Genomic DNA, 22,977 nt, shown 5'->3' with positions numbered 1-22,977 from the left:
TCAATATTAGGTTTCCTCACTTGGAAGAAAGAAAATGATGGAGTCCAAAGGCAGCCATATGAACTTAGCATGGCAGACTGAAGTTACAATGGCTGTTCATTAAAGTCCCATCTATGCTTGCTTCTAATCTGAGACACAATCATCTGATCAGAGTTTCAGAATTTGAAGGAATTATGTAGTAATCCAATTTATTTTATAAATCAGTAAACTTATACCATGAAAATTTAAGTAAATTAGCTAATATCTCATAGACAATTAAGAACTGAAGCAATAGTACAGTCCTGGATTCTTAGCTGACGTGAACTGCTCATTGTCGTCACTATTACAGCTTCTTCAGAGGCATGGAATGAACTTTCAATTGAATTTTTTTCTTTTCTTAAAAATAGATTTATATCAGACTAGGTGTTTTCACATTTAACAAGTATTATCCTTTAGATATCAAATTAAGAATTATTTGACATTTCATTTTCTTAAAAGACACTTGCAAATTCCTTAGCTATTTTGGAATACAAATTAAAATGTGTTTATTAAATTTCACATATTAAAAAATCACTTATTTTGACATCTAAAACCTTCTTATGATATAGGTAACTTTTCTACTAAAATGGTATATTTTTAAAAAATAATATATTTTTATTGGTTCAGAGAGGAAGGGAGAGGGAGATAGAAACATCAATGATGAGAGAGAATTACTCCCCCTAAGTACCCCCTATTGGGTATTAAGCCTGCAACCCAGGCTTGTGCCTTGACTGGGAATCAAACCCAGAACCTCTTGTCCATGGGCTGACACTCAATCCACTGAGCTACAACAGCTGTAAGTATGATATTGGGTTTTCTGAATGAGGGTCAGAGCTCCGTGTGGCTGAGCAGACTTATATTGAACTCATGTTGTTGATGATGATGACGATGATAGATGGTTTCACACACGGCAGGTGCTCTTTTTCCCCCATTAAGAAATGTTCCTACTTATTTGGGTATAAACCAGTTTAAGTGCTTCTATCCTTCTTCTGCCTGTGCCTTTTCAGAAGTTTGACACAAATGTCCCATGTACTAGCAACTAGCATTTTAGAGACACTGGAAGGTTTGTGCTTTAAAAGGCTAGAGACATAAAAGCATCTTTCAGACAGTCAAACCTCAGAGGGAAGATAGGGGAGGGTGGGGGTAAGGGAGAGAGATCAACCAAAGGACGTGTATGCATGCATATAAGCCTAACCAATGGACACAGACAACAGGGGGGTGAGTGCATGAGTGGGGGGTTTAGGGGGCAATGGGGAGATAAGGACACATATGTTATACCTTCATCAATAAAATAAGATATAAAACAACAACAACTGTGAACTCCTAGAGAAAAGAACGGGATTATTCAGCTTTCATGCCCAGTGCATAGCCAAAGCCTGACCCAAGGGCAGATTCCCAGTAAATGTTTGTGGTTCATATTCATACATGTTCTATCTCTCTTCTTATGGAACAACTTTAATCAATCACAGTAAATGCATCTTTGTAAGTGAAGTGTCTCATAAAATCAATTATCTGATGTGTAAAAAAAAAAAAAAAGGCACTAGACCATTAGCATCAAGGTGTTGGCTCATACTGACAACACACCACCTGGCAGCGTCCACAACTGTGCTTTCAGCTTTCTCTTTAGCATGGAACTCAAGGTGCTCAAATTGTGTTAGCAATTTTTGAAGATTTAAAATATGTCAGAGACTAAATCATATTTTCCTTGATTATTATGATACCTTAAATAGTGTTTATTTGCTCATTATTTTACTCATTAATTCAAAATTCTTAAATCTTTTCTGACCACCTATAGTAGGCCATTTCCTGTGCTAGGAATTAGAGATAGAAGAGTGAAATATATATGAAAAACACTAAACAGATTCTATATCAATCCAGAAATAGAGGTATTTGATTTATTTTAATGAAACGTAAACATAGAATATAGGAACACAGACTATCACTGGTTAATACTAGCAGTTTGCTATGCTCAGTTATTGCAAAGAATACCTTTTGCTACTAGGAGGAGTGCTTTTCGAAGACCTTAATTTTGTTGTCTGAAAATTAAAACAATCCAGCCATTTGATGCCAAGTTTCATCCAATCATAGCATCAAGCTCAAAATTCAAGATTTCATCATCTACATCAGATCCACATGTAGATGAAGCTCTTTGGATGTAGATATTTATCCGGAATGCTGTGAACTAAAAAGATGACATATGTCCTTCCTCACCCCCCTCTGTATGCACACACCCAATATCAGTGTTGAGAGGAGTAGGATAATTCCAATAATTCAATGCCCTTAACATCCTTAAAGGGCTTTTCTGTCTGTTAGGGTCTACTCTGGCAAAACCTTAAATCTTCCTGAAGTCCTACCAAGGGATCTTATTGCAACATCTTGATTTAGTCGTTATACTGAGGTCATTTCGGACGTGTCCAGGTAGAGATACTGGAAATGTGAAGCGGATTATTTTCTAACACAGCATGCCCTGGCCTTTCTGTTTCCTCTAAATTCCACTTGCAAATTGAATAGGTCTCTCTTTAGCTGATCTCTGTCCTGTATCTTCTTACAAGCAACTAAAAGATGCAACCTGACACATTTGTTCTGTTTCAAAATGTTCTTAGCCAGCCTTACAAGTTCATTTGGCACATTTTAATCTTTCAGTGTGTTACAGGTGACAGTTTTGCCAATGCTTTCACCAACAGAACACATGGATGTTCATCTTTCCAGTGTCCAGTAGCAGTTTTCTACGGGCTTTCTGGCCTCTCTTAACATTTGTCATTCCTCCAACCTTTACTAACCATCTCCTTGCTGATTTTCTAGCTCCTGCCCATTTACCTAGTCCCCAAATCAATGCCACATTTTCTAGGCTTTTGTTGTGGTACCCCCCTATTTTGAGATACCAATTTCGGTTCTAGTTGCTACATAATAAACTAACCCAAAACTTAGTTAAAAAATAACAACCATTCACCACCACCCCCCCGCCCCCCGCGCTTAAAATTCTATGGGTTGGCTGGGAGGTTTTTTAGCTGGTATTGCTTGGGTTCTTATATACATGTAAGCTGTTCCCTTTAACAGCCTCAAATTTGTGTCAGAGAAATACTCTAGAAAAACTGATGTTTTAAAAAATATTCAGACTTGTTTTTCTTTTTGTAAAATATATTTTATTGCTTTTTACAGAGAGGAAGGGAGAGGGATAGAGAGTTAGAAATATCGATGAGAGAGAAACATCGATCAGCTGCCTCCTGCACACCCCCTACTGGGTATGTGCCCACAACCAAGGTACATGCCCTTAACCGGAATCGGACCTAGAACCTTTCAGTCCGCAGGCCGATGCCCTATCCACTGAGCCAAACCAGTCAGGGCCAGACTTGTTTTTCATTGTGAGCTCTGGGAATGTGGAACCTTGACGTATCTGCAATGTAGACTTCCTATTTACCACATATTAAAGCGCTGCTAAGGTCCCAGAATCTCTTCCATGTATTGTAAGAGCCACTCAAAGGGAATGCGGCATTGATTTCATTTTGTTTCTGCACAATATAGAAAGGAAAGCAACAGGAAGTTAGGGCCCCTTAGACTTTGTAATCCAGCGTTGAGTCCTGGCTGAGGTAAGAGAGGCTGTTCTGTCTTTTCAGGCTCAGAGGCCAATTCCCCCAGAGTAATCTGAGGCCTGAAATGCTAGGCCCATATTGAATGTGACAAATAAGCCACAAAGGAAATTCCAATGATGAATGTGCTATTATCTAAGTATTAAATTATATATAATATAGAAACTATAAATATATTAATGCCCATTTAGCTTAATTGAATTATGTAAGCCCTTTTTATTATGTATTGATTTCTGTGTACAGCTTAGTGGTTTGACAATCATATACTTAATGAACAAAAATAATTTATTTGGTGCAAAAATCCATCTGAATCACTGACATTATATGTGCAGGAAACATGTCTATTACATCTTTGCCAGTTTAATTGTGTGTGAAAATAAAACTAGTGTCTTTAATGCTATTTACTGTATTCTAACATTTCCTAATTCTGTGACTGTTTTCATGTATATAAATTAATTTACTCTCATATTTTGCAGTTTTAACCTTTGATTTAAAAATTTACTAAAAACTAGTGTCCTTTTAGAAGTAAATTAAGACATCCTCACCAGTATTTTTAAATAGAAAATCAGCCAAGTCTTTAGTTGTAAAATAGGGATAATATTTATTACCCTGTGATTCTGTTATAAGATCAAAGACATACTGGATATGAAGTTCTTTCCCAAAGGTAAATGTTTAGCATCATTAATAATTAATGACTTATGTTTTGTAGTTAATACTCATTTTTGGATGATGTTGAATTTTAATATTGTGTCATCAATATGACTAGTTTGTATTTAGCAGAAAACATGGAGATTTCTGGAGAAAAGTGGACCTCAGATTTCTCTAATACAAAAGCACCTTGACATTTATCATTTTAACTATTTGCAACTAGAATGAGTAACCCAGAAGTCACTTGACAAGACATAAGTTACAATTTCTCTGAAGAGCAAGTTTGAGAGAAATTGATGTTGAGTGAAAAGGAGAACTGGGCCAGTGAGCGCACTTAAGTAGTCAGCATTTATTTCTTAACATGGCTTGCTAGTTTCTTTATTAAGAATGAAAAAAAACACACTAATTAGGACACTGCAAGAGAAATTAAACTCTGTCTACTTAGACTTTAGAGGATTCACATTTCATATGATGTGTTTTCTGTTCCTTATCTGATCCTTGGTGGCTTACATGATCCTTATCTGATCCAGGTTTCTTACATGCTGTGCTCTCCAAATCATTCCATTATTTATTTAAATAATTTTACTAACAACATCAGACCTCCAGAAAGTCAAGCAGCATATTACAACAAGCATCCTTATACACAGTACCCAGCTCAAGAAATAAAGCATTACTAATACAGTTGCATGCTCTCAGAATAGCTATTATCTCAAACTTGATGTTCATCATTTCTATAGATTTCATTACATGTTTTATCACTCATACGGTTTTTTAAAAGAGCATGTAGTATTTTTAACATTATGCAAGCAACTTATCCATCTGCTGTAACTTGATTTTCTCTTACTAAAGATTATGTTTTGAGATATACTCATAGTTTTAGATGAAAATCTGTATTATGAAAAGCCAGTGACCATAACGCCGTAATGCTGTAATGACCAAACGACCGGTCACCAGGAGGTGCATTGATGGGTCCCGCTGGCGTGGCAGGTCTTGGTCTCGCGGGATTTCGCATGCTGAGACTCTAGTAATGAAATAAAAATGGAACACAATTTTTCTTTTTTTACTGATGTATACTATTCCATTAGATATACCATGGTATGTGGTTTTTTGTGGAAGGATGTTTTGGATATTTGGTAGTACAAATAATGTGGCCATGGATATTATACATGGTGTCTCCCTGTGTACATTTCTCAGTATTTCAGGGCATATGCCTAAGAAAGGAATAATTGCTGGTGAATATTTCTTTAATTCAACAGGATCTTGCCTAATAAATAGTTGTCCAAAAAGGTTGTATCAATTTATATATCTGCTATCAGTATGTAAGTTCTTGTTTTTATATTATATCAATTTCTGGTATCATCAGATTTTTCACTTTTGTCAATTTGTAGACGCAGTTGGTCTTAATGAACATTTCCCTGATTTTTTAGTGTGGTTGAGCATTTTAAGATTTTTGTATAAACCTCCTATGTCTCTTTTTAAATGCAATGTCTGTTCATGTCATTCTTAATTTTATGGTGGATTTACTTTAAACCTATTGGAATCATAAGGTAGCAAGCATGCAAATCGCATATACACACACACACTAGGTCCATATCTTAAGAATATATATTCAAAAAGAACTTTAAATAAAGGCTGGGGAGATCATTTCCCTCTCATATCTGTTTGATGTGGAATACATATCACTACTCTGGAATTCAATTATTATTTTTTATCTATTGCAGTATGTTTCCCAAGCTTTTTTTTTAATTAAAAAAATTTTTTTTCCTTGTGATGAGAACTTCTAGCAACTTTTTAAAAAAATATATTTTATTGATTTTTTAGAAGGGAAAGGACAGAGAGCCAGAAACATTGATGAGAGAGAAACATCAATCAGCTGCCTCCTGCACACAACCCACTGGGGATGTGCCCGCAACCAAGGTACATGCCATCGACCAGAATCGAACCCGGGACCCTTCAGTCCGCAGGCCGAAGCTCTATCCACTGAGCCAAACCGGTCAGGGCTGTTTCCCAAGATTTTATGTGTGAAATTTTCTAGTTGGTTCTAAATGGTCTGGGTTCAAATTCTAGATCTATACCACTAGCTGTGTGAACTTGGGAAACTTAACCAAAATGCTCATAAAAGTGATAAGAGAGTTCAATAAGATCACAAGATATAAAATTATCATTTGAAAGTTCAACAGCTTTCCTAAGTATGAGAAATATCTAAATAGGAAATATGAAGAAAAAATATCTGACAGAAAATGTAAATGTCTGACAACAGTAGTAATAAAGCAACAAAATATCTAGGGATAAACTAATAAGAAGTATGAATAAAAGTGTACAACTTTACTAAAAAATCATAAAACAGATCTGAGCTATTGTCTCTAAAGTTAATGTTACAAATGTTAATCTCTACCAATTAATTTGTATTTCAATTCAAATGTGGAATGAAAAAAACTAAATCAATAGAAAGATTTTGCAAAATAATTTAAAAGCAACGGTTATTTCCAAAAAGGCATAATAATTAACCATTGTTTTCTTCTTCAGAAATAGACCCAAACACAAACAGAAAATTAGCATATAATAAAGATGATATTTAAAATCAAGGACTCTCTTTAAAAAGCAATGGGTGGGGGTTAATGGGAAATGAAGACACATTTGTAATACCTTAACCAATAAAGAAATTTAAAAAAAAAATAAAAAATAAAAAAAATCAAGGGGGAATCAATAAAAGTACATTAAAGGGGTTGGAAAATTGAATATCTATGTGAAAACAAAGTTAAATTTCTACTTGTTTATATTCCAAATATTAATATGAGAAGAATTAATTATAAAAGGGATAATTATAGAATAAAATATAACATAACATTTTAAAATTCTTAATATGGGAAATTCTTATTATACAAGACAGAAAATCTAGGAGTCATCAAGAAAAGATTGATAACTTGGTTAAAAATGTCATTATAAACAAAACAAGAGTATAGAACAATGGCTAAAAGAACAATCTCTGGAGTCAGGCTGCTTAGGTTTGACACACACTATAATTTTCTAGTGTGACCTTAGAAAATTACTTGTTTTCAAGTGATTTTTTGATCTGTGAAATGAGGGTAATATTCTATCCCATATGGATATAATTAGTTTTAAGAGTTAATACTTGGAAAAACCCTAAATGTAATGCCTTCTTTTGTAAGGATACAAAAAAGTAAATTGTCATTACTAAAACAACAATGAAATAGTATTTTCACATGTCAAATTAGTAAAAATTTTAAAAGGTTCAGAAATATCCACCGTCAGTGAAGAACACCAAAAAATAAGAATCTATCTTATTTTAATGGATATAATGAAGTGGTATACTGTTTTTGGGTGATAATTTGATAACAATATTAACATTTTATTCAGCATAACAAGCAATTTCATGTTTAATAATCTGCCCTGCAGAGATACTAGCTCAAGTGTACAAAGATGAAAATCCTGACATGTTCGTAGCCTTGTTTGTAGTAGCAAAAATTCATCAAACTCTAAATATCTCAGGGAATGTTAATGAAATAATAATACATCCAAATGAGGGAACACTGGGTAGTGATTTAAAAGAATGAACCAAGTCTTTACCAACATCGCAATTTCTTTGCCATATATCAAAGCAAGTCTCGGGACAATTGCCATATGGTCTAATTAATCATAAATGTAACAAAACAGAATCAACAAACACAATCAACTCTAACTAGAACTACAAGTGTGGAAGATCACACCAAATAGTTGTTACAGGGGTTGCCTCTGGGCAATGCAGTCCTCAAAGGCAAATTATACCTTTTAAGGAATATGCGTGCTTAAATTTGTATAAGAGTTTATTCCTGTTGTTTTTTTAGTTATCAACCTTTCATTTCTATTAACAAAATAAATGTAAGGGCCAAAAAGTGAGTTAGTAATCTTTTCTTGAGGGAACTCTTTTCTATCCTCGCTCCTCTTACTGAAGAGGGTGTGACAGTGAAGCAGGCAGGCCCTTTGGGCAACGTTAACATAAAATGCCATATGCTCCGCTACCAAACATTAGCTCCAGGTCCAATTTTACCAGGTCCATTGCATCAAGCATGAGAGTTCATTGTGCGAAAGTTCATTCCTCCAGTTACTTAGCAATTTATGGATGCATGCTAATGGTAGTATCTTTTTCAGTATATTTACATAATTGTTCATTATGTTATATTAAAGTTCCCCTCTTTTAATAAACTCACGAGTTAACATATAAGTGCTGAGGCATCTAAATAGAAACCCTCTCACTTGCCAACAGTGGGCATGAGCAAGAAAGTCCTGTGATAGAAACTCCGGGCCATACACAAGCAAGAGGGTTATTGGATCTAATTGGAGAGCATCCAGACAAGCGAGGCGATGCAATTCTTTTCTTTCTGCCTGTTACTCAAAGAAAAATTCACTTACATAAAAATCTAGGTATTTGAAAATTTTTCTATTATACTTTAAAATAGTTTTTGATCACAAAAGCTAAACATGTTGTGCTAAAATATCAGATCTACATTTTGGAATAAACATAGTCCTTTAATTTTGAATATTCTAACTACATTCGGATTACATTCCAATTGCTTTAGACATTTCTTTAGGCATCAGGATTAAGAGTGCTATGGAGCTTAAAGTACTCCTCATAGACTAAAGGTAAGCATAAAGATAAAGTAGAAAAGTAAAAAACAAACAAAACAGAAGGAGGAGACTGGATAAGTGGAAAGGAGAAGAAAGATAAGAAAAAAGAGGAAAAGGGAGAAAGACTAATCAAACATGAAGAGAATGGTAGAATTTAATGTGCAAAAATGTATTGCCTCTCACAGACTCATTTACATAAGTAAGAATATGATGAATAATAAATATGTACCACCTGACATTTTGTATAATTTCTATCCTTGATATTTGGCCGTGCAATTCCAAGTTTGAGCTCCACGGGGCCTCTGAGGGAACTGAGACATTTGAAAGCTGCATTTTGCCAGAAGCACACAGCTGGCTGGTGTTGCAATGGGGCTTGGATGCCAGGCCTCCAGGCATTCTGCCTGGCACTCCTTATCCACAACATCTACATCGCATCTGGGCATGCGGTACACAGAACTTACATAGAGCAGAAGTAGAGCAAGAAATTGCAGAAGGTAGAACTATGTGTATTTATGAGGAGGAAATACATACCCAAGGATGAAGAATGGGACTATCTTTTGTGAAATAGCATCTTATATAAACGGAGGTAATTCTCTTTCATTAAGTGTCCAGAACCCATCATTAAAATTCACATGAGAGTTATTGCCTGTTACTGCCAGTTCTCCTATTGCCTTGCTCTCCCAGATGATGAATGAAGCCAGAATAAATGTTATAGATTTTTTAGAGCTGCATATAATATGGGCAACAGCAATAAACTCATGACATTTCACCTTGCTCAGCAAACACAACACAAAGGTCAGGAAGGATAAATGTTTGTGAGAGGGAAAGAAAAATGTATGACTACAACTTCATTGTCTTCTATTGAGTGATGATGCATCACATTTAGTATTTGTATGAAAAATTGAATCAAAACGTATGTAAATGGGACATGATTTATCATAGTAAAGATTTGTGGCAGGGCTATATGGAACATCATCAGTGAGGCAGTTTATAGAAAATGTCGGTGTGGTGAATATTTATTATTCTTCATGTTTTCTTTGAATCATTTAGTGTGTCATTCAATAGCTATATACTGCGTGTCAATGCTAGTATCGTGCTGGGCTCTGAGTTTTATGAGAGGCGCTAAGCTGTCATGTCAGCTCCCAAGTGGGAAATGCTTCCTGTAAATTGATAAGAAAAGAAGGTGCCCCAGTAGCATATGAACTTTAAAATAATCCTAATAATGAAGAGAATAAAATGAAGTTTTCCTTCATTTTATTGTGAGAATAGCATATTGTATTTACCTAAATAGTCTAAGAGTAAAAGAATTATAGTTCCATTTTTAATATTCTCCTAGGTTTATATAGGGGAAATCAAATGTTACGTATCATAGGTTACAACAGTTCTATTTTTTAAGGGAATAAATGTTGCTCCTGATAAGTTTTCAGACTTGAAAAAGTCTATTGAATTAGAGAAATAAGACATTTGAGATTGTGAGGATACCTGAGGATATTTCTGAATCCAATATGTGTTACCGGACATATGTCCAAGACAAAGAAGTCACCTCTTTTTTTAGGTTTCTACTGCATCCCAGACTATGTATGGACTTAACTTCACCTCTCTTGGTACAATTTCTCCACACAAATAAAAGACATTTTGAAAGCTTACAATAATAAAATTTCACAAACATTCCAATTATTGTCTTCTCATAGTAATAATTGTGGTTTTTCCCCCCTATTATGAGAACTGGCAGACTAAATTGCACAAGTAATTTTAAAGTAACATTAGTTATATTTTAGTATGATAGTTAAAGAAGAAAATATTGTAATGATCTAATTCCCAAAATACCCCAGTATCAACAGAAATGAAATTTTAATACAAGAACCTGGTTTATATCTTTGTTATCTAATTGGTTCAGATCTTGTGGTCACTCAACAAATATTTAATAACATACTTATGAAAATTTTCTAAATTTAGCATTGAAGAGAATATAAAAATCATTATGGTTGGATTTATTGTCATTAACACATTTATGTAATGATTTATATTTCCCAAGTACTTCTCTTTATATTATTTAATTTAAAATTTAAATATTCCTCTAAGGTAGGCTGGATAGGAATTAAAATCCTCATTCAGTAGACAAGGAAACTGAGGCTCAGATTCAGTGATTCTTCTACCAGATGGCCATGGAAGGCTAAAGCTAGACTTCCAATTCAGGTATTCTCATTCTCTTCTCACACTGACCCCTGCCTTCAAGGAGGTCACCCCCTCCATCCCCCCACACACTCACAAATATTATACATCAGGCCATGAGGGAGGTAAAGACAGAATGCTGATGGATTTCATAATCAGGGAAAATCATATTTAGTTGATAGTAAGCAAGACACCCTTCATGGAAGAGTTGATATTTTATTGCATGACATTTATCAACTGTTTGCTCTGTGCCAGCTAATTGATATGCCATGCATTTAGAGCTAAGCAGCACTTCATTCTCTGCTTTCGATTAGCTCAGAGAGGGCAAAGAAAGACCATTGTAACCCAGGCTACAATACAAAAGTGGAGACCGCTTTCACATGTAGGAGAAGCACGTAACTCAGACCACACTAAACAGATTGCATTTAGAGCTAAGCAGCACTTCATTCTCTGCTTTCAATTAGCTCAGAGAGGGCAAAGCAAGACCATTGTAACCCAGGCTATAATACAAAAGTGGAGACCGCTTTCACAGGTAGGAGAAGCATGTAACTCAGACCACACTGAACAGATAACATCTGAGCATTGTCATGTGTTATTCTCTAAGCCAGTGGTTCTCAACCTTCCTAATGCTGCGACCCTTTAATACAGTTCCTCATGTTGTGGTGACCCCCAACCATAAAATTATTTTCGTTGCTACTTCATAACTGTAATTTTGCTACTGTTATGAATTGTAATGTAAATATCTGATATGCAGGATGTATTTTCATTGTTACAAATTGAACATAATTAAAGCATAGTGATTAATCACAAAAACAATATGTGATTATATATGTGTTTTCCGATGGTCTTAGGCAACCCCTGTGAAAGGGTTGTTCGACCCCCAAAGGGGTCGCGACCCACAGGTTGAGAACCACTGCTCTAAGCAATGGGAAGACAATGATGGATTTTAATCAGGAGGATTATATCTACTATGATAGGAAAGAGATTTATTATGAAGATGGCTATTTGGGAAGTTAATGCAGCAATCCAGTCAATAAATATTTAAGGGGCACATTAAGGCAATGTCAGCAGAGCTGAAGAGCACAGATTTGAGAGGTCAAATAGGCTGTATGTGGTGACAATTTGCAAGCTAAGGATAAAGGAAGGGATGAAGTCAGAAATGATTCTCACATTCTGAAAATGTGAGTGTGATTTTAACACATGAACACATGTCTCATGGAGCTGGGGAATTTTGTGCTATAGGAAAAAGATGAGTAATTTAGTATCAACATTGATTCGAACATGGACTATAAGTAGGGAGGTCGTGAGAGATTTGCATAGGGCTTACTACTTGCCAGCACAGTTTCAGCTAATTTTTTTTCTTTAATACTGCTCATCTCAGTGAGGTAGGCAAGTAATATCACTATCCTCTTTTACACATTATTAAGCTAAGAGAGAGGAAAACAAAGCAACTTGCCCAATCAAGTTCAACTAAATAACAGCAACATCAGGATTCGATCTCAGGTTGTTCTCACTTTTAGCCTCTACAACTGCTACATCTAAGGTCAGAGCCCCAAGATCATTGGAGACAGAATAGTAATTTTTCTGTGGTAGTTAATGTTTGAGATTAAAGTTAATAGTCTTTTGGACAATGTAAAACAATGGTAAGTATTTTAGGTACTTCTATTTTTTTCTTTTTTATTCTAGAAAATTCATACTTCAGGTCTAGAAATAAGTATTTTAATTAAAAATCACACTAGCGAGGAAATAACATGAAATAATCATGAAGTGCATCATTTAAAAAGTAATCATATGTGGTATATTTACAGTATGTATTTGTACTATACAGAATATACAGTATATCTGTACTATAATGTATATACAGTATATTTGCTACACAATTATATACAGTATGTTTACAGTATATATTAGTAAATAAAGTAGAATAAAACAAAAATGGTTATAGATGACATGAGCAGAACAAGGAAGAGTAATAAATTGATTATTCTTAAAAATATAGACAATCAATGATTGCAAGAGTGATGATGCCATGAGCAAAAAGGAAAAAAATCAACACAAATACATGATTTACAGGATAAGATTTTAGGGTTTTCTCTCCTTGATTTTTTGGAATTAGTAGGAATGATATAGAATTAGAAGTTTTCTAATGGAAGACCCTTGAGGGTGAGATTACATCTATGAACTCCAGCTCAGAAGTGACTCTGTCTATCCCATTTGTTCTGGCATTTTCTAAACCCAACATCATGTTAGTGACATCAAATATTTACAATATGTATTTTTTTCAGTAAAACTAGATAAGGGGACACAACTGAGGTGACAATGAAGTTTTGAGAAACGTGCATAAAAAGTTGAATCTAACCATGTTAAAAGGAAGGAGACCACTAAGAGAATGTAAAATGAGAAGAAAAAAATTGTAACACAAATCCTTGGAGAATTCCTTTTGAAATTGGAGAGGAAAAGTACCAACATGGTGTGATTTTACTTGGCAGAAATGTAGAGAAGGAATTGAAAGAGAGGGAAACTAGTAGTGGTATGGAGAGGTTATTTCAAGAAGCAAGTGTTTGACTAATAAATTCAGAGAAAGTAAGAAAGCTTGATCTGATAAAAAGTTTATTGGATACCATGGCTAGATCACAACTTAAATGATAGGGAACTTTCAATAGTAAAATCAGGGTCCAAGTTTATAAGAGTAGTGTCAGAAGTTTAAGGATGAAAGGAGTGAGATTTTCTGTGGTCTCTATATTTTGAAGCCATGACTGCATAGTGATGAATCTTCACCACACCTTACACAAGTTGCAAAGGAGCTGACTCCATTCCTGCTTAGGAAGCAGTCCACGCTGTTTCACTGAAGTGAATGGTGATTTATAAATATACAGAATGTAAAACAAAAATAAATCGCGCCCTGTTCTTCCTGCCTTTGTACTAAATAACCATGCAAGGTTCTCCATACTGTACCGAGTATGCTACATTAGCAGCACCAATGAGCAGAATGACCCAAGAGAAAAAGATGTGCGTTGGATGCATCATCAGCACTGCTATTGGCTTATATCATCTGGGTTTATAACGAAAAGTAGAATAATCAGCAAGTTACTTACACCCAGGAGATTATCATTTCTGCTGTTTGACCTAGCGTGTCTTTGAAAAGGACTCCTCTTTGCTGAGTTTCTCAAAGTTGATATTAAATTTTTAATTAAAGTAGAGCTCAGTAAGAGCATCTTTACCACTTTGCAATCAGCTTTGAGTCTTAAGACATAACAACTGCAGTTCTAATATTAATCAGAATAATTATTCAGAAATTCATAAGAGTGTGTCATGGGGTAATGGTATGGATTAGGAAACGGAGAGCCTTTCTGCTCCTTCCTCCGTTTCAGGACTTGATGTAAGAAAATAATAACTATGTATAAGATGGTGGTACTAACTCATTTTAGAGCATTGTCTTTGCATATCCAGAGCTTGTGACACATTATTTGGATATTCTCAGTGACAGTAAATTTTCCTTCTTTGAGGATGGATATAAGTTAGGGAAATGGCTTTAAATTTTGAAGGCATTGTTGGGGGATAAGGTAAAGGTCAACATGAGAAATTGTATTGCTAATCAAATGAGGAGTAATTGTATTGCTAATCAAATGAGGAGTAATTTTAACAGTAATGCTGTTTCCCCGTAGTAAATTCCCCTTAATACTGGAATGAATAAAGTAGAATAAAACAGATGTTTATAGATGACGTTAGCAGAACAAGGAACTCATTTCCTTGTGAATTGTGTCAATAGTGTCACGTGTCCACATTATATTGAGGAGAACTTCAGTATTAGAATGCAAAAATACTCTTGAATATTTTGAGAGTAGAGTGTTAGAGTATGGCACTAAGTTTTTAATCATGAGATGGTCACTGCAAACTGGGTAAGCAAAACACCTTAGTTCAAGCCAGCCATTACTTTATTTATTTTAAAAATATATTTTATTGATTTTTTAGAGAGAGAGAGGAAGGGAGATGGAGAGCAAGAGGGAGAAGGAGAGGGAGGGATAAGAGAGGGAGGGGGGGAGAGAGAGAGAGAGAGAGAGAGAGAGAGACATTGATATGATAGAGAAACCTTTATCAGTTGCCTCCTATACGCACCCCAACTGGGGATCAAACCTGAAACCTGGGTATGTGCCCTGACCAGGAATTGAACCAGCAATCTTTGGGTGCATGGGATGATACTCAACCAACTGAGCAACACTAGCGAAGGAAAGTCAGCATTTCTTAATTGTAAATCACAATAATATTCATATCATGGTTGGGGACAGGGACAGTGACTGTCCAAAGGTAAGATTGAACATGAACAATTTTGACCAAATGGCAGTTATTTGTATGTGTAGAAAAGACACATTAAGAAATATCTAGAAAAATAGAGGCTATAGACAAATAGAAAACTGAATATGTGCCAGGAAGAGATAAAGAATAAAGGAAGAGGGTTGAGAGAGACTAGGGATAGTCAGGAAAGAAAGGCCATTTTTATAAAATTATGTTAATTGGAGAATTAGCTGAATTGCCTGGGAAGAAAAGTGCCTTCTAAGTTAGGAGAATTGTGATAACTTCTGGAGTTTTGCACAGTGCGGGCCTGTTGTTGGGCCACAGCCAAATGTTTCCAGATGGCTCTGGTAATCAGGAGGCCCCCTGACAACTCACTCCAGAGTCTAAAACAAATGGAAAATGAAAGATATGGCTCCTTAGTAAGATTGCCTATGCATTCAAACAGTGGCATCCGTTATCGAGCATTCTGCTGATGCTGTGGCTGCTATTCCTATCACAGAAGCTATTTTACTTAAGATGAGAGGAGGTCTTGTTAATAAATAACACTGCCTGTTATTCCTGTACTATTTAGATGACATACCAACACTGAAGGAAATAAAATGAAGTAGACCCAGAGAGAATTTTGTAGCAATTTCCCCCTTTTCTATGCCATATGGAGCCATCAATTTCTGAACAAAATTAAGATTTAAGATATACATGTTAGTACACATATATCCATGTATAAAATAAGAAACTACCACAAATTTTTCCTAGATGGGTTTTCACAATGGAAGGACTTTTTCATGTATATGAAAAATGAGTATAGTCAAACACATTAAAAGTTATTTTCAACTTCTGTAGTCGGGCAAAGACAAAAATATAAACATGAATAAAAGACAGGAATCTCATCTTTGCTTTATGTTAAAGTATGAAATAAATGTAAAGAAATATATTCATTTGTTTTCTGAGATACATGAGACTGTTCTACAGAAGATTGGTAATAAAGGAAAAGATTTCAATTGATATATTATTATAAAGATGTAACTTAGAAATCTTAGAAAATTTTGTTAGAAAAATGGGGATGAGTTGAAGATTAGTAAATATTTAAAGGAAAATATGAATATTTGATACTCAAACAAATAGCCAATCTTGCTTTCCTTTTTTCATATCATACAATAGTTGCTAAATATTACTGCCTGTTACTTATTGATTGTCTGAAAATTGATTACTAGAGTCTGTGTATATTTTAGCAGTTTTTCTTTATTAAGAAAATCTATTTTTACATAATTCTTAATTACAAAGCACATCTGTTTTTTTGAAAGATGAAATGAAATAAGATAATATTGGTCCTGTCCTTTAAATGGGGTTAATTAATTTAAAAAGATGTTTTTGATATTATGCTCTGGATTGTTAGATTATGTTTGTGGATAGCTGATTTGTATTCCTTGGATTGAAACAACTCTTAAATATCAGGAATTTATTCACTCAAAGCCATGTGACTGACTTGAAATGGTGCTCTTAAGCACTGGGTCGACATGAATCATTTCCATAGGGCCTTGCAGGGCATGAATCTTGGAAAAGGTAAACCCTACTTCTCAAAGGGATATGTTTAGATTTGTGTTTTGAAATTTATTTTGACTATATTGTGGGGAATAGAATGGAAGGAGCATAATTGGATGAAGGAGGAAAGTTGGGTAGGTATTCCAAAAATCAATTAAAAGCATCAACTCTGAATCCAGGTTGCCGAGGATTGAGCACAGCATACTTACTAGCTGTGAGACTTTGGGTGAATCACTTAGTCTCCCTATGTATCAATTTTCCTATCAGTAATTTAGGAATAATAATAGTTGTTACCTCAAGGGTCATCATCAGAAATAAATGAGTTAATGTATCAGGGAACATGCCAGGCACAAAGCAAGCACAATGTAAGTGCATGTGGTAGTAAACTAGGATTAGAATGGAGATAGAAAGAAGTGGACCACATTTCAGTACATTTAGGTATTAGAATGAGCAATGCTTAGTGATGGTCTGACTATAAGTAGTGAGGAAGGTAGTGTCATATGCCATTCACTGAAATACAGTCTTAAAGGATAAGGGATTGTGTGAGTCATGGGAACTTACAAATATATATATGGTCCTAATAATGATGGTCCTAAGCCAAAAAATGTTGGTAATAGTCTTTTTTTTTGTCTGAGTAGAACATATGGGATAAGTTAAGTCCATGGAAAGATAAAAATTAAGTGTTCTGAAATTCATTTAGTTACTACCTGACCAAGTGATATAGGTGAGAAAGAGGTTTCCCTCCAGTGATATGATATGGGTGATGAGAGTCTTGCACCCAACTTCTCTTAAATAAGTTTGCATCATCAGTAGGTGATATGCTTCATAATCACACTGACCTTCTGGTAGAAAAGTATCATTAGCACAACAAAGCCTTTTAAAGGAATCAATATTATAGGGAATGAGCTATTATAAATATGTATAAACCCCCTCTAACTATAGTTTGTTCTTATAACTAATGGTTTTTAATTGTACCCCCTTTTTTAATGAGGCTGTCCTAAAATATGTTTACATTCACATAGTTTGTTAAAAAATAATGTAGGTATTTTCATAAACCTAGAATTATTATTTTGATGTTTTATAATTCTTTGAATTCCTTAAATAGAATACTAAGTAAATAAGTGCTCCTACATTTGATGGATCATTGATTGATATAAACTTCATATTTCTTTTAATTGTTGATTATTTTTTATTTTATATAAAAGGACATTAAGTTGCAAGTAAATCCATGATTGTATGCCAATGTTAATAACTTATCCTTTCTGTGTTCCTTATTCTTCTAGTCTGCTCCCAGTTTTCAAGAGGAGTCTATGCTATTTTTGGATTTTATGACAAGAAGTCTGTAAATACCATCACATCATTTTGTGGAACACTCCATGTCTCCTTCATCACTCCCAGCTTCCCAACTGATGGCACACACCCATTTGTCATTCAGATGAGACCTGACCTCAAAGGAGCCCTTCTTAGCTTGATTGAATACTATCAGTGGGACAAGTTTGCGTACCTCTATGACAGTGACAGAGGTAAGTGAAAATATCCCTATCCCTTGATAATGGGTCAAATTCAATGCCTAACTTGACACTTATATGGGACATTACAGATCTACCTAGCTGTCTTAAAGTTCAAAGGTTACATGGTTTAATTTTGCTGTGTAAATGAAAAATGCAATTCAAAACCTGGGAAACATATTTAGAGTAAAAATAAAAAAAAATTGTGAATGTACAATTTACAGATATAGACGGTGTCAGCCGAAGGCCCAGCTGTAATGTAGAAAGCACTTCTGGTAGCAGCAGTTAAAACTCTGTGGTGACTAGATTACTAGCTCAAGGTCAGTAAAGTGGTTGCCTTGAAAATTGGTTGAAGTAAAATTTGTAGTAATCTATATATATATATATAAGGCTAATATGCAAAGTGTCTCTTCGGGAGTTCGACCGGAGACTGGGCATTTGATCGCTCACTATGATGTGCGCTGACCACCAGGGGGCAGCACGAAATGAAGGAAATCCCCAATCAGCCCTTATTACCGGCCAGGCCTAGGGACCCTACCCATGCACGAATTTCATACTCTAGTACATAAATAAGAACTGCTACATAAATTTATAGTTATCACATATTTTCAAGTGCAAAAGTTTTATCAGGTAGTTACCATTATTATTTAACTCTGCTTTAAAATGGGATTGCTGAATCTCAGACAAGTTATAGCCTGCTCATGGTTCTGCGATATGTAATCCTGCTGAACAAAGGTTTTCTGACACCAGATTCATGTTTATTTCACAATTCTATCTGATTGTTTATAATGAGATGTTCTTGATTAGCATGCTAATTGGATAGTGTCTTGGCTCATTATACAAATTTTATTTTGGGGGTGGTCCTTCCTTGTGTTTTCCCTGTCCATTGTTGAGAAGTTTAATATTAGTAGACCTGCCTGATTCACATAATGTAGTATCCCAGATATCTTAACCATCCCTGCGTCCACGATTCAGCGTCAGTGGGTCTGTGTACTACCTAAAATTGTATGAACATTTTGTGCACATCATCATTTATGTAATTTTCTAGAACAGCAGTTCTCAACCTGTGGGTCGCGACCCCTTTGGGAGTCGAACGACCCTTTCACAGGGGTCACCTAAGACCATCGGAAAACACATATATAATCACATATTGTTTTTGTGATTAATCACTATGCTTTAATTATGTTCAATTTGTAACAATGAAAATACATCCTGCATATCAGATATTTACATTATGATTCATAACAGTAGCAAAATTACAGTTATGAAGTAGCAAAGAAAATAATTTTATGGTTGGGGGTCACCACAACATGAGGAACTGTATTAAAGGGTCGCGGCATTAGGAAGGTTGAGAACCACTGTTCTAGAAGGAGTATCCATAACCAAACTGGAAAGGGTTAAGAACCATTATTGTAAGAGTACCTAAGTACTCTTCTTCAGTAGCTTGCTTCCTGGAATATTTAAAGGTTCGAATGAAAACAGAAGCCTGTTTCCACCAAGACAGGGCACCTTGTTAACCCACAAGGGCAGACAGGAAGAGAGCCAGCCGTCAACCAATTCTCCATTGATCAGTTTGTAATCATTTGCTGCAGGAGGCCCGAGTCAGGAGTGCTCAGCTAGGTGTCTGATTCTCTGCCCCGTCCTCCCAGTCCTGACAATGAGAATGCTCAGTGGAAAAATGAGTCAGCACTATACAAGCTGAAAAATTTGCCTTGTCAACAACTTTTTCTCCAGGATTTGAGAAGGAGCGCTTTGCTCTTCCATGGCGAATGGAAAACTAAAACACAGAACTATTTAATGTGAATATGGACTCCAATGTGCTGGATAATTCTGAACCATACTTTATATTAATGTGGTAAAAAGCCTTATAGAACTGAGCCAAATCTTAAGTCTTTCCTCTTAGTGTCTAAACTCCTTGAGTACTCCATTATGTTAATAAAACTAGCCTTAAATTGGGAGTATTCTCAGCAGCTCTTTCAGCCTTGCATTCTATTGATGTGATTTCCAACTAAATATATTTTATCTCTAGACACTCTTCTTTTTCATTTCCCTGACTCCAGACCAAGCCACTGTCATATGTTTATCCCATTGTCTCTCCATTTCCACACTTATTTTTATTTAACTCAGGTCCACAAAGTAGCCAGAATTTTTAAATGCTTCTCTGAACACATCACTCTCTTGCTTAAAACACTTCAATGACTTCTCATTATAATGCATATAAAATTGAAAATTCTTAGCACAGCTTTAACACTGGTTCCTGCCAATTTATCCTACTGTCCAGCCCACTCAATAAGCTAAATCCACATAACTAACCTTCATTTGCCTCTCAGATGAACCAAAGTCTTTCACCTCAAATGTCTGCACACATCTCTAATTCTTTTTCTCCCTTCATATCTGTTTATATATCATTTCCACAGAGATGCATTTCATACTGTTATTCTCTTTCAAAGCAATCTCTTCTTTTCCTACATAGTACTTATCACAATTTATGATTAATAATGGTGTTCATTCCTTCACCCAAGGAGTGCTACTGAACTTCCACTATATTCCAGGGACTGTTTTAATCATGCAGGCTAAGGATTGTCCTTTTTATTTAAGATCTGGCTATAAACCTCAGGAAGGCAATGCCCAAGCAGGACCCAGGACACTGGTGTACAGTTCTTAATTGTACACTCAGTGCTTAAGATAATGCTGAGACAGAGTTGATAGTCAATAAATAGTGGTAAGAAGTGAATGGGTTTAGCCTCTGTGTATTTTAAGTTTGAGATGATGTTAGAACCTGCTGCATCTTGCTTGCTAAATCCAAGGATCAGAAGATGAATTCTCTTTACCGTTTCACAAAGTTGAAGGTGGCATTTTTACTTTAGGGACATACTTTGCCCTCACTGTGCCCTCTAGTTGAAACTGAACTTTTGAGAACATTTAAGTAGACAACAGCTGACATAAATAGAAAAAAGAAACTCTAGTATTTGAAAGACTAAAGAAAGGAAAGCTCTGGGGAATGATGTGGTGAAGGGGGATGGATTTATGTACTTGTGAAAAGAACCCTAGACATTTAAAATGATTTTATTAACACTTTAGAATTATTGAATGAAATTTAAGTGATGAGATAATCTCCAGTCATTAAATTATACAAATGAATTTGAGTTCAAGTGCATTGTTGAGAGAACAGTAGAGTTATAATATTAAGTAATTATATATTAAAGCCAAAAATGACATTATGGATTCATCTTTACATTTTTATTAAATAGCTGCTCATGTTTTAATATGAAGAGTATTGCACTGGCCTTTCATCTGCAACTATTTTCGGGGATAAGTGTGTAAGACTCAAAACACTGGCATAAGATTTGACCTTAACTTAGTGTTTTACTTGACTCATGGAAATGGGATTTTTTTCTTATTATAATAATTTTATAGTTTTGCCATCATATTACATGCATAAAAGTTTATTTATGCATTCATCACATGACCTTGTTTCTTTCCTTTGGTTCTTAAGCCATTATTTGTTTGTTTGTTTTTACAGTTCAGGGAAGCACCCTCTTATTTTAGCACTACAGGAGTTGAGGATGCATCTATGTTCTCTTTACTCACAGTACACATGCTTTTAAAAATAGGTTCCATAATTTCATCTCAACTTACATCTCTGCATGGTTCAATTTCAATGGATTTGGTATGTTCTTCTGGAATGATATGCTTTTAAATTTATTTTTCTGTGTTTAATAAGCTTTATTTTCTGATGGTCTAGATCAGGTAACCATATTTAAAATTTTTAATTTCTAAATAAAAGAATTGATGTTCTTTGGAACAGCAGAGGGCACAAGCATGAAAATGGCTCCCCAACATTCTGCCCTGCAATGAACTAGATGAAAAAGACTCAAAGTGCTTCCATGCTGCTTCTCTGCACTGCTCTTAACAGTAAAACCTTCCCTGCATCCAATTACTCATGACATCCAGTGCTGAGCCACAGTCCAGAGAGTGCATCCCAGTTGTAAACAGAAGAGAACATAGATGTCTCCTGATCTTTGTACAGGTCATTTTTGATTCTTTCAAAGATGGGTGAGAGGACTGCTGAAAATGTTCATGGGTTGCTGTGAAACCTTTAGGACTGCTGGTGTCTTCTATTTATCCAAACATGTGGCAACGGCCTGGCAATACTTTATGACCCAGTGCTCTTTCTAAAAACTGTTTATTATTCCTCCATAGAGAGTTGGTAGATAGACCTTAAATACGTTTTGAACTATAGGCTAATAGGGTTATCTATGTCAATGAATTAAATACAGAATTATTTTTGAATATATATATATGTATATATAAAAGCCTAAGTGACCGAATGACTGAATGACCTAATGACCAGTCACTATGATGTGCACTGACCATCAGGGGGCAGATGCTCAATGCAGGAGCTGCCCCCTGGTGGTCAGTGTGCTCCCACAGCAGGAGCGCCGCTCTGCTGACCAATGTGCACCAGATGCAGGGCTCACGGCTGGTGAGCGCTGCTGCAAGCCTCTCCAGATCCAGACTTACTGGGCATGAGCCTGTGGCAGGGGCAGCAGGGCCAGGATGAGCCGGGGCAGAGGGGGGGGCCC

General features: G+C 35.4%; 1 protein-coding gene across 8 annotated transcripts in view; it reads left to right on the top strand.

Annotated features, from left to right (window-relative positions):
- Positions 1 to 22,977, top strand: part of GRIA2 (glutamate receptor, ionotropic, AMPA 2) — a 116,856-nt gene that overhangs the window by 37,594 nt on the left and 56,285 nt on the right. For all 8 annotated transcript variants that reach the window (XM_005860535.2, XM_005860534.2, XM_014535014.1 and 5 more), the window contains exon 3: positions 18,167 to 18,406. In XM_005860535.2, coding sequence (XP_005860597.1) covers positions 18,167 to 18,406 — 240 coding nt within the window. The remainder of the gene's footprint in view (positions 1 to 18,166; positions 18,407 to 22,977) is intronic.

This window comes from Myotis brandtii, unplaced genomic scaffold (genome assembly GCF_000412655.1).
Source record: "Myotis brandtii unplaced genomic scaffold, ASM41265v1 scaffold136, whole genome shotgun sequence".
NCBI classification, from domain to species: Eukaryota; Metazoa; Chordata; class Mammalia; order Chiroptera; family Vespertilionidae; genus Myotis; species Myotis brandtii.
Note: the sequence above shows the minus strand (reverse complement) of the source record. Positions and strands in the feature narration are given on the sequence as shown.